Below are 16,259 nucleotides of genomic sequence, written 5' to 3' on the forward strand. Positions count from 1 at the left end.
CCATAGACAGATTGAATGGGGTCAGCATTAGAGCTAGCTAAGGGGGCTTAGTCGCAGATATTTGTCGACCTTTGCGAAAATCTATTTTTATTACTGATTGCCAAATGTTGCTGTATTTATAAATAATAATATTCGTATTCATGTACTCCAGTTCAATTGCAAAACATGCGACGCACCAAACGGGCTGTAAAAAAGTAAATAATTTCCGTAAAGCTCAAGGCGCTGCAGCCCAAGAAGAAGCCAACCAAGCCGCCAATATAAACTGTTGAGAAAAACATAAAAGAAAACGAGTTAGTCGTAAACTCAAGTAGGTAATTGAGGAAATATTTTAATGACCTACCCAAAACATCAGCAAAGGAGAAGAGAACATCCCGACGTAGCTGCATTTTCGGGTAATCAATAATGCCCCATTGTAGATTAGCGCCCAGAAACCAGACGCGGGACCTCTAAAAGACAGACAGAGAGAGGGAGAGGGGGAAGGGGCATAAGTAGAGTAGCATTTGAAATGGCAACATCAGCATAACAAGTCAAGTAAACTGAAATTATTATTAAATCTAAAAACTTTCGCTGCACACTGTGCAAAAAAAAGTTAAACAAAAAACTTTTCTGCGCTTTTTGCCGTAGCGGCCCGAAACAGAAATAATTGCATATTTCAAGGCGTTCGCTGGCAAAACAACTTTTGTGCTTATTATTTTTTACGGTCCCGGTTAACAATTTCAATGTTTGTTCACGGTAAAATGGCCAAAACCTTAGCCAGAGCTAAGAGCAGGAGACGTTGTTTCTTGCCGGCAAACGAGCATCCCGCTTTGGCTTTAACGACCGCTAGATGGCGCCCATGCTGCAAGCACTGTTAAAGTACATTTTGAAATACTAATAAAAATACTAAAAAAATAAATACATTCAAACAGAGCTGTGGCAGACGTGAAATATTCAAAGGATATAAAATCATATGATTAAATTCATATTTAAAAAATTTATATATTAATATTAATATATTCAAGCTCACAAAGGGGTTATTAAAAACCTCGTATGACTTTAACAAATAAAAAAAAAAAATATTAATATATATTTATACTAATGTCTAGATAGCCTACAAGACTATGATATAAGGTTTTATAATTAAGGAGTTGCTTCATAACTTATGTTTAAAATTCAGCTTATTATTATGTTTCGTTCTACTTACATAAGACTGCACAAAGAAGTTGGAATCATCACAGTTGGACAAGCAATTGCAATTGATTTTGTATTTATCCGATTTTAGGGAGATTATTTCGCCTATAAAATAGAATGGAGAATGATTAGAACTATAAGTGCTAAGCGAATGCACTACATATATAAGGCCGGTCACGTAAATGCTAAAATATTTCTTGATGAAATTTCAGCCATCAATTCGAAATCAAGCCAAATATTTGCATGTGCGAAGAGGATTATCAAAAAATGCTCACGTTTAATTTTGACCAAGCAGCCGATGCCCTCCAAACCGCATATTGGCAAGCGGCGGCCATTGCGCACTGAAAGAGACAGAAGGAGAGTGTGTGTGAGAGAGAGAGAGAGATAGCAGTCTGTCGTGAAACTTCAAGTGGAACTATTTAAACATTTTACGAGAAAAATGCAGAGCGACAACAACGATAACGACGTCAACGTTGACACATAAAAGTTAAACTTAATGGGACCAATTAAGTGCAACTATGTGAACGAGAACGAGAACGTGAACAGGAAGAGGAACAGGAACAGGAACGGGAACAGGAACGGGAACGGGAAGAGGAATGATGATAAATATGAGCGTGATGACAAGCTCAAAATTATAATTACACCAGAAAATTAACAATTGAATAAAATGTTGTGTGTTTGGTGGGGAAGGCGCGACTAGAAAATACCCTAAACTAGTAATTTTTTGTTTGCATAAATGAATGAAGAATGAAATAAAGTTTGTATACGTCTATATAACATTTCAAATTAATTTGATTTATTTTATTTTGTATAAATATAATTAACTGTAGAACTATTTTTACATATGATAATTATACTTCTAATAAAAAATATGTTCAATGGTTTCTGGCTAGAAAAGTCGAATGTAAATGTGGAAAAGCCTATAAGAGTTGTGCGAAGCAGAGCTAAGAATTGGATATTGCATCTATTTAATATGCATTTAATATAAGTAAATGCGATATGTATATAGTATATTGTGTAACAATGCACAAAACCTAAGTTAATCTACTTACATATATTGCGATAAAAGTGCGGCACGCAGCCGCAGACGCGCAGAGCAAAGAACATGCGGCACTCGGAGAGGCACAGGCCAAAGCTGTAAATGGGCACCGTTTGCATCTCATCGGCCTCATACTGAAAGCGGCATTTGCGTTGCTTGGTGTTGAAGCTGCTCGAATATGAGAATATATAGAAATGATATATAAATGTAGTTGGAGTCGTGCATGCTCACGCTCTGGCATCCTCGTTCGTGTAGATCTCCAGCGCGATCAGCTCCACCGTTGTATAGTCGCTCTCGGGAAAGGTGTAACGCTGCTTCGATATGCTCGGCACATCGCCAGCGCCGTGAAAGTAAACATCGTAGGCAGTCGATAGATTGATGATCTGTGCATAGATCTCGCCATCGAGTGGATGAACTGTCACACGATCGCCATGATCCAAAAGGCTCCAATCGCCAGAGCGCCAATATCTTTAAGAATATAAAATGATATTAGAATATAATATAAAAAATATATATAATGTAATGTAATATACTATAATATAATATAATATAATATAATATAATATAATATAATATAATATAATATAATATAATATAATATAATATAATATAATATAATATAATATAATATAATATAATATAATATAATATAATATAATATAATATTGGGTAATATGAGCTAGAAGCACATTGGTCTGAAATCAATATTTCTAAATGATCTTCAAATGCTGAAATGTTGACTAATAGAAGATCCTCGGGGATAAGCCCTAGTTAGGTCTCACTTTAAACATTTAAGGATCATATTTATTTGAACGTCTGGAAGATGACTCAACAAAGATAATCAAACTATTCAGTTTCCTCACTCACTTGTAGGTATTGTAGCGTGCCACAAGTGAGTTGACGGAGTGGCAAATGCCAAACTCCGTTTGCGTCTCATAGATGAACATTTTGACAGCGGCGCCGCTGCTGATTTCCGGCTCGAAGGGCCATTTCAGCTCATAGAGCAAGCTCAAATAGTCGCTGCTGTCGATGCCGTACGACTTGTTCAATGGCAGAGTTTCCAAGTTGTCGTATGTGAGACTCGCAAGTTTGATAATAAAATCCCGGAAGAACTCCTTATCATCCTCGTCCTCGAACTTCTCGCTGTGGGCCCTAAACGAGATGAGACAGAAGTGAATATTAAATAAATATATATATTCGATATATATTCAGGCTTACTCTATGTAATCCTCCAGCTTGATGTCATCGATGCGCTTGTGCGGACACACGGTGAGCGATGGGAAGCTGGTGTTCCACACCAGCTTATTGCGATCCATTGAGATGACCATGGGCGAGGTCTGGAAACGTTGCCAAGTGCGTTGGCTCAGCGAGATGATGCTGAACAATGCCACGCAGATGAAGGCAAACCAAAGCATGCTGAAAGAAATCAACGAACAAAAAATACGGAAATGATATATGTCGTATAGAGTCTTCTTTTTTGTATGCCCTGGGAGTTATTGGAAATGGGGTATGTGGGTTGGGTGAACTCTATTGTAGAGGCTAAGGTAGATAAAAGTTGATAGTACGTGAAGCTTTGAGAGGATCTAGGAGATCTGTTCTATTATAGCATGAAATTTATAAGATCTATATCATATACCTCTTATTCATTATCTATTATCTTAGTATGCATAAGATATTTATCAAACACTAGTTAATTATTAACTATTATCTATATTCATTTTATGAAATAAATAAGTATATGCATAATCTATACAGATCACTAATATTTCAAGTTTGAATCTCTGTTTTGATCGAATAAATCATATCATTTCATATGAAAGTTTCATAGCAATCAGCTTTGAATGTTCTCTCTATGAATATTTCATAGAGTTTAGTACTTCAGTTGTAATCGAGTAGTTCTAGCTCTAGCTCTAGTCTTATATGCCAGTCTTATATTTCAGTCTGAGCTTGCTTCCAGGGTAACTGCTAGTTCTGCATTTGATTTTAGCACACTACTATTTCCAATTTTTTGTTTTTGGTGTACATACTGTGAACGCACATAAAAATCTATTGCGTGTAAATTTTTGTAAGCATCAGTCGAAATATGCGACAGCGAAGAATTATGGCCAAGTTAGGGAAGAGTCAATGAACGAGAGACGACGCTGGCGACGCAGTGGCAACCCTTTTGCAGACGCCCCATTTTTATGTTATGTTTGGCTGCAAGTGCGACGGATCGAGAGAGAGAGAGAGAGAGAGAAGGAGAGTGAGAGAGAGAAGGAGAGTGTGTGTGGACATAACAAGTCTGACAAAAGCCGGCAAATCCTTGAAGCATCTCCCTTTCGCTTTGCCAGTGTCGCACCGCACAATGATGACATTTTGACGCCAGCAATGGCTCATAAAGCCTTCAGCACTGTCAACACACACACACACACACACATACACACATGTATATACATGCATAAGTGTGTGGGCACTTCATTGCTGTAACAGCTACTTGGCTTTTAATTTTCAAACATTTCGCTACGAAAATGCTACGAATTTTCCGCTACTGCACCGAATCATTTCTAATTTGAAATTGTCTGGGAAATTCGCCACTTGAACGGCGTTGTTGGAAAGGTTTTCCTAGCTGGAAAAGGGTATATGGAGTATGTACTCTATGATAAATTTAATAGCACAAAATTAAATTAAGAATTAAATAGCAGTTTAGAATGAGAAACTTTAAATATAGTAAATAATATTAATATTTGTTTTTCATTTTATAAAAATGCATGCAAATGAATAAAAAATTAAATTAAATGAAAAAATTATTTTTTATAAATCGCTTTACATTTTTTAAAATTAAGAATATAGAGGTCGGAGTTCTTCAGGCACATAAAATAAAAATAAAATACATAAAAAATAAATTTCAGATGAAACCAATTATTTGGCATTTTTTTTAAAATTATGAATATTTTATTATTAAAAAAAACATAGTAATAATAATTACATAACATTAAAAACATAACTAAAATGAAAAATATAAATAAATAATATATAAATTAAATACATTTTTTGCCTCAAACTATCGAGTTAAATAAAAAACCAATATTAAATAAATTTTGTAGTACTGTTTATAAAACTTAATTAGATGTCATATAAATATAAATATTAATTAATTTAGATGCCATATATAATATAAGTTGATTTATAATATAAGTTGATTAAAACATTATTTTATTTTCATTTAATTCAATTATTTTTTTACTTTGTATTTATTTAGTATTTAAATGGAGCTGCATCATTTCACGTAGGATATCTGTTAGTCGAGCATAATTTTAATAAATATACCTAACTCTACGCCTTGTTCTTTTTTTTTTTATGACAAGAGTTGGAATTGTTGGTGCTTTTATGGTTTCAGAGAATGTCTGCGTGCTAAAATTGTTTGGACATCATATAACGCCAGTCTCGCCTCATCTGTCTGGCTGACAGCCCGTCTGTCTCTCTGTCAGCCAGAGATTTGCTTTGTTTCATCAACTCGCGCCACTCATATGAATAAAATTTGTGCGTGAATGAGGCGCAATGGGGCAAGGGAGGGGCTCTTAAAGTGTAGGAGAGCGTGTTAAAGGGAATAATAGAAATATTTGTGTAATACATACTATAGATATAGATATATTGAGATATATTAGAGAAGGCCTTAACTTACGTAAAAATAGTTAGACTTTAATTCTAAAAAATAGTCAAATAAATAGTTATTATTATAATTATATAGAAGCTGATATATTGAAATATATTAGAGAAGAACTTAAAGTTACATAAAACAACTTAGACTTTAATTCTAATAATTCTAAAAATTAGTCAAATAAATAGTAATTATTCTTAATATATATAAGCAATGCCACATCTTGACATTTTGCTTATTCAGCTCTCAGGTTATTCGACTTTAGCTGAAAGCTAAGACACATTTCTTACTGATTCGCTTTTTAGAACTCCTCCCCTTCTTATGTCTATATCGCTACTTCACATACCCCCGCCCTAGGTTCAATAGTTCGCAGTCATAAGTAAACTTTTTCTGTTTGCATTTAAGCCATTGTTGAACTGAAATGCAACTCAAAAAAAAAAAAAAAAAAATATAGTGAATGCATTTACCAATACTATTGCCACATTTGGCAACCTCTCTACAAACGGCATCCGCATTGCACATGCATTTGCGTATTTTGCATTCGCAGCTCGTTCTCTGATTCCGGCTGCGGATTATGCAGTCGCATGACTCCCATCCCTATACCCTCCCCCCAGTTTTCCCCCCAGGCTCTTATTGCTTCGCTCGGAATTGAGGTTATCACATGTCAGCAGCACAGACTCCGGCGATTTATGCATATTTCACCTGAAATATTTCCACTGCAGGACTTAAGCCCCTTTTCAGAGTTATTTAAATCAAAAATATTATGCGTTGCACATTCCTTTGAATGCTTCGCCACGCTGTCCTAAGTAGGTGAAGGATTTCTTATTTTTTTTCTTTTATTTTTGCTCTTGACTTGAGCTTGTGTATTATTATTTTATTATAAATTATTTATTTTTTTTTTTATATATATTATTTTATTTTTTATTGTTATTTATTTGTCAGCAAATTAGTTAGCCTAAATGTAGTGTTTAATTTTTAATTTATTGTACTTTAAAAATGATCTCAACAAATTATTTTACTAAAGCCAACTAAAGTTGCTTTTTCTTTCGTTTTCAAAAATATTATATTACGAATTTAGTAGAGTATATATAAGTCAGTTATACCCTGCCTGCCCTATTCTATTCCTAATTTCTGGGCTTTTCTTTTGCAGTTCAACGCGAATAAATCAATCTGAAGTGCAGAAATAAAAATGGGCCTGAATAAATAAATTTGTGGGCAGCACAAATCATTTAGTCGCGCGGCATGGGGGGGGGGTTTGGGAGTGGGGGTATGTGGTATTAATTAGAGACGAGCTGAGCTGAGTTTTGCGTTCTGCACACCAGCTCATACCTGGCCCTTGCACACGCTGTGGGGGGAGGTGGGAGTGAGAGGCACCACCTGTCACTCTCTCCCGGGCGGGAAACTAACACAGAAATTGTAATGGAGCTTTAGCCAGAGGGCAAGAGGAGATTTGGATAGAGTCTGGGCTGTGTTATCCACTAATTAACCCTCAGCTGCTGGTTGACTGTGGTCCATTTTCGTTATGCCAACATTTGCCACATGCCCAGCTCCCAGCTAGCACCACCCGCCCCACACCTGCCCACGCCTCGAGTGCCGTGTGGAATGGAGTGTGTTACCAATTTAAGCCTTGCCAGGCATGCCGTGTAATCCTGTTTGTCATGTCATGTCAGTTTTCAGGATTTATTGCATTGCTGCTTCGCTCGCACCAAATACAACAAATACAAATTCCAGCAGCACAAAAAATATTACTTCCCCATCTGCTACGCCCCCTCCAGCCCTAAAGATGTGTATGTCTAATTTTATGCAGTCGAGTGTGTGTGTGTGTGTGTGTGTGTGTGTTGGCCCGTCAGAGAGTTCTTATATGAACACGCACTGCTCCCGGTGGGTTAGCCGGGGCATATGGCAGCGAGATCGGAATTATAATCGGCTGCACGTGCAACGTGCCACAATTTAAGCCCTTCACTTGGAGCTTTCGAGCCTGGAAATCGAAACCGCCCGAAATGAAATGTTAAAATCGGCTGAAAGTTTCCTCTCTGAGATTTTAGTTTTCTGGCCTTTAGTTTAATTTCATTAGGAAATTAATTGGACGAAAGTGCTTGGCAGTGTAAGAAAGCAAACAGCGAAATAGAAATGGTGTGAGAGAGAGAGAGAGAGTGAGAGGGAGAAAGGGAGCTCAATTGTGGGCCTAATTAAAAAAGTTTGTAAGCTTTTACTTTTTTTTTTTTTAAGGGTAAAGAGATTGAGGAAAATGTAGAAAAATCAGCAAGTGCAAATGTTTAAGTAGTAATTCATTCAGTTCTCAGTACGGCATGGCAATGCGTTTTCTGACCGACTTCTGCAAAGGTAAAGCCAGGACTCAGAATGAATGCTGAGATAAGGAATGTGGGTCTACGGGAAGTAGCACTGATGGACCGTCTGAAACTAGAGAGTGACGGCCCTTATATACAATTTGGATTATTTTTAATTTTTTTTTGTAATTTTCTGTTATTTTATTTATTTATATTTCTTTGAGTACATTGAGCATTGGTGGACCGTCTGAAGCTAAAGGATGGTAACCCACAAATACCGCTTTCACTTCTTTATTATTTTCTACGTTATTTCATTTCTTTTTCTTTTACAGTTTAAACTTTTTTTTTTGTCTATTTTACGTTCTATTTCTTGTTTATTATTTATTAATTAAATTCTTTATTATTATTATTAATTGATTTAATTACTTAATTTAATTAATTTATAATTATTATTATTAATTATTATTATTTCTTATTTTTTTTTTTCTAAAATTTCTTTAAGTATAATTTGCATTTCTTATATTGTTATACCCTGAACCCATTGAAAAGGGGAAATCAGGGTATAATGGTTTTGTGAAGAAGTATGTAACGGGCAGAAGGAATCATCGCAGACCCCATAAAGTATATATATCGGACATTATCGATATAAGAGTACATTCGATAGTTCTTTAACTCTTTCTACAGAAGATATTATCAGTTGAGCAAATATCAATGTAACTGTCATGCGCAGCGATTACCTTAAGTATAGCTAACGCCCAGGGTAATTTCATACTACTTTAATTGAAAGATTCAAGCATGTTATAAATATATTTGCTAGGCTCAAGAACAATACATATAAGTAACATTACATTGAATTTAATGAAATTGAAGCCTCTTAATTTCCAATAACTCAACTACAAAGTCATCAAAGCCTCTCGGCTATAGCTGCAGTGCGTCAAACACAGCAGGAGACGCCGATGATGCACTGAACCATAACTAGAGCAACTCAATCATAGCACAACAGGACTCCTACTTACCGTTCCAGGAAATTCAAACCGAACTTGGCCAAATAGATGAAGCCGTGTATCGAGGATCCTTGAAGAAATTCTATGATGAAAGCCTGCAGCTTGGCCAGATATGGCAGTGGAGCCACCTGCTGCTCCTCTTTAAGCGGTTCCTCCGCCTCCGCTTTGATGGCCGGTGGCTGCCAGAGCGGCGGTCGGCGAAAGCTGCGTATGCTATTCGGCTTGCGGCGATTGAGCGATGCATCTTGCTCTCCATTAGCATTCGAGACTGACTTTTCCAGCTGGCGCTCTTTGGCTGCCCGCCGTTGATCGGCTCGCAGGGCTGTGCCCGGAAAGAGCAGCAGACCCGGACCCACGCGAGAGCCCGATCTTAGAGGCGTACTCTTCAGCTGCTGCTGCACCAGTGAGGCGGTGGATGCTGTGCGCGAGTCTTCGCTGTCTGTCCAGCTAGCCGTTGTGGTTGGACTCAAGCTTTGGTTCTCTTCCTGCTGCATAGTTATGTGGGCGAAAATCTGTAAGAGAAGAGGGGAAAATTGTTAGTATAAATACTTTTAGTCAATGAAGCTCAGCAGAATATTAAGTTATGGCCTATATTATTTTTGGATTATGAATTTAAGCATTGAATTTAAGCGTAATCTTTTCGAGGCTGAAATAGTATATGTAGTAGATAGCGCATGTATCTGTGTGTGCGAATGTGTAAGCAGAAAACAAGCAAAGAACTATTGAAATTTCAGATCCTCGAAGGGTTCAGGAAATTCAGTGAATTAATATACATGTTTGTATATGTTAGATATGCATGATAGGCATATAAGAGCTGATTTGTCCAGATTTTGTTTTGTTTTTATTACTATTTTGTAAATATTTAATTAACGTACATATTTTGTCGATATGCAGGTTTAAAAGGTATATGTAAGAGTAGATTTTCTTTAATTACAATAAATATTTCCCAAATTTTGTTGTATTATTAGTATTTGAATTAATATATATAGTCGACATATATGTATGTATATATGGTAGGCATATGAGAGAAGTTTTTTTTTTAAGTTTTTTTTTTTAGTATTAAATTTGCAAGTATTAAATAAATATATAGTCGAGTTGTTTTTCCTGAGCTCAACTTTTTTTTTTTGCTAAATTACTATTCAAATACTGAATTTATTATGTAAATATTATATTCAAATATACAGTAGATATATGATAGGCGTATATTAGCAAATAATATGTTTTTTTGTTAATATTGAATAAATATATTTAGTATTTATTTGATAGGCACATCAGAGCTGTATTTTTCAGAGTTTTGTTTTTTTCTTAAATTATAATTTAAGCATTGCATTAATTATGTAAATATTTAATTAATATAAATAGTAGATAGACATATAAGAACTGCAGTTCTTATTTTTTTGTATTACAATTTTCGGATTATTTTTTAACAAATAAATTAATCTAGTTTTACATATTTTTTTAGAGTTACACAAATTTAAATCATAATAAAAGCTCGAAATTTATTTTTTAAGTCAATATAAACGGATTTTGTTAAATGTACTTGAGCTGGGCACATAAAACAATAGATTAAATTGGCATGCTAACACATATTATGTGTAGTATATTATATACATATATATTCATTTATAATTATATTTACATTAAATATAAAAACAAGTCAGCTATTTACTGGTCTATATTATTATGCATAGATTGCAGCTAAAGTGCTGGCTGTTGCCCGTTCGATTCGCTTAAATTATTTACAATTTACAATTTGCAATTTGCTCTGCTTTATTCGCATAAAGCGTTTATTATACGAATCAGTCTTTCTCTCTCTCTTTCTCTCTCTTCCTATATATATATATATCCTTCGTTAAGCATAAAAACGTCGTTTTAAATATGTTTTCCTGACGCAACAACAACAACAATAAATTATTATTGCAATTTTTTTTAATGCGATGTAAATTATGTCGTTGCAGCTGTGTGAGTACTCACAGTGTGCGTGTATGTGTATGTGTATGTGTGCGTGTGTGGGTGTATTTCGTATAAAGCCATTGAAAAGGCAATCAATATGTAGCACTGGACACTGAAGTACATATGTGTATGTGTGTATGTGTATAGATGGATAGATTGTATATAAACCTCAACAGACAACTGCCATCAGAAATGAGGCATTAAAGTTGCGCATAATTTGGTTAAGATTACATTCACTCAGCTGCCCTATGAATGGAGCCCAAACGAGCTGAGCCGAGCCGAGAGAGATTGAATGAGCGTATATTTATATTATATTTATATACACCTATATATATATGTATGTGTGTATGTATCATAATAATGCGTTAATTGGATACAATATGGCACAGTAGACTTTTTATTTCAAATTATAAAGTAGGCTATCAAGTTTTTAACAAACATTAAATCAGCCGAGAATTGCGCTTAATTCATTTTTTGTTTCAGAGAATTTAAGAGAATTTAAAGTAGAGCATAGAGCCTTGTAAATTTTTTAAAATAATAAAGCCTTCCAGAATATTTTTTCTTAAACAGAAATCACACCAAGAATAACGTCAATTTTTTTAAATTTTAATTTTAATAAAATAAAAGAAAAGTTATAATTTAGCCCACATCGACTTTAAGGTCTTCAAGGAACCTCTACAAAATAATTGTAGCAAACATAAAAACCATCGAGAATTCAATTTTATATTTTTTGTGTGTAATATTTCCTATTATTTGTCTTACAAAGAAAAGGTAAGTTTTTACGACCTTCGCACTGTCCCACTAAAAACTCCCATTGCAGTTCCAATTGGAAAATGAGCATGGTCGACTATCGCTTGTATTTGTGCAGCAAGTGCTGCCGGCGCTGCCTGTGGCACGAGCTGTCCCCCCAGGAGCATCGCTGCGCACGCTGCCGGCTGCCGCTGCAGTCCTGCGAGATCTGTGATCGCCGCTTCGAGCCGCGGGATCGGGAGGAGCTCTACTGCAAGCGCTGTGACTTCCATTTAATAAAGCAGGCCTCGCATACGCCGCCGCCAGTTCTGGAGCTGGATCTGGATACGGAGACGGAACCGGAAACGGAAGCGGAGCCTGATCTAATAGAACCGCCACGCGTCCGCTCGATGGCACAGCGCTGGAGGGACATCAAGTCGGCAGCGGGCATCGAGGACGATCCATGTTTCCTTGAGTGATGTCCAGGCTAGGGTATTGTTTCCTTGACCCCAAGTGCTCCACAAAAATATATACATAGCGCTGCTATGATCACACTTCAATCCCTGCTCCATTTGGGCAACTTACATGCGGTCGAGCGTGGGTGCATTAAGACCTCCAGCTCATTATAATCAGTTTGTAGCATCCGGATTGGGGTCACATTATTGGGGCTGTGCTGCACGCTGATGGGCTTCGATGGGTCGGCGTCTGTAACATCAAACGGCTCTGCACACAGTACACAGTCCTTAAAATGGATTAAAATTTCATTTAAATTTGCATTTAAATGAGCGCCGCGCACTCAAAGTAAATGCCCTCACTTAAGCGCAGGACAAAGGGCTGACCAGACCCAGACCCAGACTCAGACTCAGACACTGAGACATCCAGACAGAATTCGAGAGTGCGATAGGTCCGGCTTGCCACATGGGCAACATTAAAAGCTCTTTGTTTTTGCTTTTATTTTTTTCAGTGTATTTGCCCTTTTTTTACGCAACATTTCTACTGGCAGCTGCAGTTTCAGTTGATTACCTTTGGCAGCTGATAGGATAGGCGAGGCGTGGGCTTAAGCGAGCGATCTGCTGCTCCTGCTCCTGCTGCTCCTGCTGCTGCTGCTGCTGCTGCATTTTAATGGGTATTATTTAAATATGTATATTTTACAATTAAATAAACGATTTTTATGCTCTTATGGCGCCCAGTTCCAATTTCAGCTGCTGTCCGGCCACCACAGGAATCCTTTCAGGTAGCCCAGCCCAGTCCAGGCCAGTCCAGTCCTGCCCAGACAGGGACTCGTGTGTATTTTCCGCTTTGCGTGTTAATTAAATTGCAAAACTGCCTTAAGGACATTTTAATTGGCCTTCACTTTGTGGCACACTCCATGTATGTTGTGCACCAGTTGCAGTTAGTCCCATTTCCAGCTTTCAGCTGCACTAGCTTCCCTTGTCTGCCAACTAATTCACGATATTTTTGCTATCGATATATTTGCAATGTTCATAAATGCATTGAATATGAGTTTTATTATAATATAATATATTTTATATATTATATTATATTATATTATATTATATTATATATTCTTAGACCTTGCCAATTGATTGATAATGTACGTTAGTTATCGATAATTTTTTAGTGCTTGCAAATCGGAGAGAAGTTTTTTTTTTCACCGCTTTTATTGCATCATAACTGGATTAGTTTAATTAAAATACCAATTTCATTTGGGAGAGTCTCCCAGAAATTAATAAATTCGTGTATCGATCAATTTGAAATTAGTATTAATGGTAAATTAAATTTAAAAACAACTTTAGTTTATTAGAAATACATATTTCAGGCTTCAATATAAACGATACAAAATATTACGATACATAATACATATATGTAATACAGTTAACATATAATAGCTTCACTTTCTGTAATCTATCGACTTAGCTGAAATCGATAAGCTTACAAAACGAAAGAAATCTAATTGTATTATTGACTGCATCTGTGTATGAGACACATCGGACATACCCTAGTTGGCCAGCTTATGGACTATCCTACTGCAAATAACCTTTCGATATTTTCAATCTCCATAAATATTGTATATGATATGTTATCAATATATTGATTACGTTCGCAATTCAATCAAGTTTCTTGTGCATTTAGTGTATTATGAATGTATTTGGAAACTATTTCAGTTGGCTTCTCGTTCACATTGTCCTTGTCGTTCGCTGCTGTTCGTCCCTCTGTCCGTCCCTCGCTTTGTCTGTTGGCGAAATAACAAATTTTCCAATTTGTTTCTTGATTTATTTTCACGCCAATTTCTTGGCGTTCGCCTCCGACGACGCTGCTGACATTTGTTTATTTATTTGCTTTCATGTTTTGTCTGCCGTCGTTTTCTCTGCATTTGCTGCTGCTGCTCCTCCTCCTCCTCCTGCTCCTCCTGCTGTTGCTGGTTGCGTGAAATCACGAATGAATGAATGACTGCCCCGGCAGCCACCATGAATATTCATGGGCCATGCCACTATGAACAACAGCGGCTACAACAATAACTACAACAACAGCATCATCAACCTCGGCAGCATCAGCAATAACAACAACAGCAACAACAACAAGACGCAACTAACTCAGCTTGCATTTCCGCTCTATGCGCCAACAATTCGCAGCGCCATTTCGCTGTCCATAGCAGCTGAAGCAGCAGCAGGAGCAGCAGGAGTAGCAGCAGGAGTAGCAACAGCAGCAGCAGCTGTAGCTCAGCATCGTGGTTTAACTGCCCTATTCGAGCGGGTATATTAAGTTAGTTATTGTTTTTGTACTGAAAAATTATTGATATATGAGAACTTTTAGCCATCATTGGCCCAGCTTAGCTTTTCCTAGAGTTTTTTGCATTCTTAATCATTGATTAGTTATCGTAACTTATATACATTTATATATTTAAATAAAAACTTGTTTTAAAGTCAATGAAAGTCAAGTATATATGTATATAATTTGTTTGCTTATAGCTGTAGAGTCATTAGCTGAGAAGTGCGTTACAGTACTTTAAAATTTATCAACAAATTAATTTTGTATTAAAAGTAATTCATTTGTGATATATTTGGCATTTATAAATATTGTTTTAAACTAATTTTTATTATTTATATTTTATTTATTTATTTTGTAATAATTATTTATTTGTTTAATAATTATTTGTGTTTTGTAAAGTATGATGTACTTAATAATTTATATATTTAAAAATGCATTTTTTATTCAATTATTTTATTTATTTTTTATTTTGTAATAATTATTCATTTGTTTAATAATGTATTTGTATTTTTTTTTTATTATATGTTGTATTTAATAATATGTAAATATATTTATGAATAATTTTAATATTTTATTTTTTTATTTAATTATTATAATTTTTTTATTTTGTAATAATTATTTATTTGTTTAATAATTAATTTTTATTTTATGCTATACTATTTGTATATATTAATGTTATTAATGTTTAACTTCTTTCTCACTTAAATAGTGGAAAAAATCTTTTAAATTTATTTGCACAATTCTTAATTTAGTTTTCGATCACAACCTTATCATCACTCTTAAAATATTTATCTATTATTGTCTTATTATTCATTTTAAATATTTTTTAGAATTATTAATTTATTATTATATATTTTTATATGTTAATATAAATACTGTAATTATTTAAAATTACCCATTAAAAAAATAAATAAAAATATAATAATGCAAGCACATTCGCACTTCGACTTTTTCTGATTGGCACTCTTCACTTTCTTCTTCTTCTTCTTCTTCTTGTTGAGTATTCGCTGCGCGCAGCTGTTTCTTGGCGAGATGCTGCAAATGGCCTCGTTGCTTGTTGCTGTTATTGTGGCCATTGTTTCAGCATTTTGTGGTTAAGTGAGCCCCCCTCCCTCCCCCCCCCCCCCTCTTACCCTATCTGTGTGTGTGTGTGTGTGTGCAACAGTTTCTTGCAGGCCGCACAAAAGTAGGCAATGCTTTGCGCTTGCATCGAACAGGAAATTTAATTAAAAGCGCTTTGTCCACGATATCAAGTATAGGATATATATATATATATATATATATATATATATATATATATATATATATATATATATATATATATATATATATATTTATAAGTAGTAGAAACCACAACTTACATTGACTGAAATTGGTTGCCTTCCGCTCGTTCACTGCCAAGTTTTTACACTGCCTTCCACTGCGCTCGGCTGAGCTAACGAACTGTGACTACAATCAGCGCACTGCCTGCACTTGACTTTAGTACATTTTGGCTAGCCAACGGCCAATGGCCAATGGCCAATAGCCAATGGCCCAATGTTGTGTTTTTTACATTTTGGGTCGCCTCATGAGAAACTTGTCAGCTGCTGCTGCTGCTGCTGCTGCTCATGTTGCTTCTGCTGCCGGCCTCCGACTTCTGTTGATTGCTCCGGAACAATCGCAAAGGCGTA

At 35.6% G+C, this 16,259-nt stretch overlaps 2 protein-coding genes across 2 annotated transcripts; one reads left to right on the forward strand and one right to left on the reverse strand.

Moving 5' to 3' along the window:
* Positions 1 to 45: 45 nt before the first annotated feature.
* Positions 46 to 16,133, reverse strand: ppk9 (pickpocket 9). The gene is made up of 10 exons (XM_018009185.2): positions 15,951 to 16,133; positions 9,151 to 9,650; positions 3,428 to 3,625; positions 3,077 to 3,361; positions 2,441 to 2,677; positions 2,223 to 2,377; positions 1,446 to 1,511; positions 1,184 to 1,275; positions 341 to 446; positions 46 to 262 (listed from the first exon to the last, which is right to left on the reverse strand). Exons 2-10 carry the CDS (start codon positions 9,630 to 9,632, stop codon positions 153 to 155), a joined length of 1,731 nt encoding a protein of 576 aa, XP_017864674.1. The 5' UTR covers positions 9,633 to 9,650; positions 15,951 to 16,133; the 3' UTR covers positions 46 to 152.
* LOC108615222 (uncharacterized) lies at positions 11,482 to 12,380 on the forward strand. Its single transcript, XM_018009568.2, has 2 exons — positions 11,482 to 11,862; positions 11,912 to 12,380. Exon 2 carries the CDS (start codon positions 11,925 to 11,927, stop codon positions 12,297 to 12,299), a length of 375 nt encoding a protein of 124 aa, XP_017865057.1. The 5' UTR covers positions 11,482 to 11,862; positions 11,912 to 11,924; the 3' UTR covers positions 12,300 to 12,380.
* Positions 16,134 to 16,259: the final 126 nt, after the last annotated feature.

This window comes from Drosophila arizonae, chromosome 5 (genome assembly GCF_054131065.1).
Source record: "Drosophila arizonae isolate 15081-1271.41 chromosome 5, UAZ_ARI_1.0, whole genome shotgun sequence".
In the NCBI taxonomy this organism is placed as follows: domain Eukaryota; kingdom Metazoa; phylum Arthropoda; class Insecta; order Diptera; family Drosophilidae; genus Drosophila; species Drosophila arizonae.

Coding starts and splice junctions, on each gene's coding strand:
- ppk9 (XM_018009185.2), bottom strand. CDS start 9,632: ATGCAGCAGGAAGAGAACCAAAGCTTGAGTCCAACCACAACGGCTAGC. Junction 2,678..3,076: donor GCACGCTACAATACCTACAA/GTGAGTGAGGAA, acceptor ATATTCTTAAAG/ATATTGGCGCTCTGGCGATT. Junction 263..340: donor CTCCTTTGCTGATGTTTTGG/GTAGGTCATTAA, acceptor TTTTCTCAACAG/TTTATATTGGCGGCTTGGTT.
- LOC108615222 (XM_018009568.2), top strand. CDS start 11,925: ATGAGCATGGTCGACTATCGCTTGTATTTGTGCAGCAAGTGCTGCCGG.